Source organism: Atta colombica, unplaced genomic scaffold, assembly GCF_001594045.1.
Source record: "Atta colombica isolate Treedump-2 unplaced genomic scaffold, Acol1.0 scaffold102, whole genome shotgun sequence".
NCBI classification, from domain to species: domain Eukaryota; kingdom Metazoa; phylum Arthropoda; class Insecta; order Hymenoptera; family Formicidae; genus Atta; species Atta colombica.
The window spans coordinates 885729-887977 of NW_017259187.1; the positions used below are offsets into that span (position 1 = coordinate 885729).

The window sequence follows — 2249 nt, forward strand, 5'->3', positions numbered from 1 at the left end:
ATTAATTATAAGTAAAAATTAGAATAATAAGAATAAATCAAAGAAGAGAGAAATAATAGAGTCCTATTTTGATTTGAAGCAGAATATAAAAGCGTTTAATTGTATTTGTATGCAAATTTACAATCTGTGATGTTATTTTCAGCTTTAATTTATGATTGCATTTTGAATCCGATGAATCGAATTGTCATGCAGTTTATAGAATTGAAAGAATGTGTTTGCAAATTTGCATATGAATATTATTAAACACCAAGAGCTTCCAACCGAAAATAGGATTCTGTTATATGACATCTTAATCAATTAAGTATCAATATTATTATCTATCTTAGTATCTATCATATAATTAATTGTAAATTATTTGTACAATATTTATTCATAATACTGTGACTAGAATGTTTATAGATTTTTTAAAGAAATATTTTATCTTCTCTTCATCTATCTTTTACTTCTACTTAAGTTTTCTTAAAAAATGTAAGTGTAACAAAGAAAATTACATCAATGTCCGCATTAATACCTTGTTGGACTCGTTGACGAAGATTCTTGTTGTTGATTTTCCGATCGGTTTCTTTCTTGAACTCCAGAGTTTTAAGTATCTGGTTGTACTCTCTCTTTTCCTCTTCTGTGTCTTCGAAGATAGATCTATCCAAGTCATGGTCCTTTACAATGCGGCAACTTTTGCGTTCGCGCAACTTGTGCCCGTAAGATACATTTGCCGTGCCGAGAACATCAATGGGATACTTTCTCACTATGGGTAAACTACATTGTACTTTAGGTAAAGGGATCAAACTCATCTTTAGAGTTAACCATTAAAAAATAACGAATCGAAACTCAGAGAGATTGGCAAACGTTCTTCATGAACAACATTAATACATGCGAGAGATCCGATAATGTGCCTGCTTCGCCACCTCATTCATGGTGGAATCTGGTTTCACCATGAGATCGTTTGCAGTCATGGTTGCTATGACGATGCGCATTTATCGAATTAATATTTTTGTGCTGTGGTTCGATTTAAGCTCACAGCGCCCGTGAGAATTATTTATCCTTGTTTAACATTTGATAAACAACAAGGATGAAATGATCCCAATTCCCAAGAGTGTTGTGAGCGTGAATTGGATCGCAGCTCTTTTTGAAATGAAAAGGATAGAAACTAAAAAATGGAATAAAATTTTTATAATACATAATTATTCAGATTCTCATAATCGCTAAAATGACAATTAATTACGAGTATATCTTCGTAATATATTTTCAATTAATAAAACATCTATATATGGGACCACGGCTTTAGGTAGATTATTTCGATAGATTTAGAATTTGGGTGTACGCATTTCAAAGTTGTTTGCATCAGTGGAAATCTGTACAGTTCGAAATAATGCGCCGGCGGCGATGCATGCAATGTAATATCCGTACCGGAATGATCGAATATTCAATATTCGCAAATTAGATAGGAAATCTAATATGATCGGTGAGATTATGTGTGGCGAGATTATGGTTGCTACATAAATAGCATGCACGGTTATTAGGTATGACCGATTAAATCAAGATTGCAAATGCGAAAGCACAGGCATTTGCTCTTTATTGATATATGTCGCTGTTGCCCGAAAATTTCTTCTTCGTATACTCGTATGTAGCATGAATCGAGATAAGCAAGTTTCATCATCATATTAGATGTATGAATAAGTATTGTCTTAATGATGCTATATATTGATTAATATGCATTGATTCTGCGATAATATAAATTATAATATAAACATAATGTAAATTTACTTAATAAAAATGCTATATAGATATAAAAGACACGAACAAAAGTCTCATTAGATATTATATCGATATGTATATCAACAATTTTTTTAATATATATAAATTCTCTATTACATACACATGCCAAATCTTATAATTAAATCTGTAACGCAATTTTACGTATTTATAAATATCTATAATTAAGTCTAATTATTTCCGTAGTCAAATGAAGATTTTGACAATAAAATGAAAATATGCACTTTATTTTACGCAGAAATATAATACATTATATTCATTATAATACTCCAAAATGAAATCTATTATTAATTTATAACTGTGATATCTTACTATATAATAACTACATTTGAATGTAAATTAAAAGTCGTTCGTTATGGAGAGATAAAAATTTAATTACATATGTAATTAAATGCAATGAACATCCGATGAAATTCTAATAGCTATCAACAATTATATTTTCATAAACTTAAATTTTGAAAATTATCATATATATATAT

The 2249-nt window shown here is 29.4% G+C and overlaps 1 protein-coding gene across 1 annotated transcript in view; it reads right to left on the reverse strand.

Moving 5' to 3' along the window:
* The window catches only part of LOC108687027 (calponin homology domain-containing protein DDB_G0272472-like), a 2620-nt gene extending 1670 nt beyond the window's left edge, over positions 1–950 (reverse strand). The window contains exons 1-2 of the mRNA XM_018192615.1: positions 891–950; positions 512–788 (exon numbers count right to left, since the gene is read on the reverse strand). Of these exons, the coding sequence (XP_018048104.1) occupies positions 512–788; positions 891–950 (337 nt within the window). The remainder of the gene's footprint in view (positions 1–511; positions 789–890) is intronic.
* Positions 951–2249: the final 1299 nt, after the last annotated feature.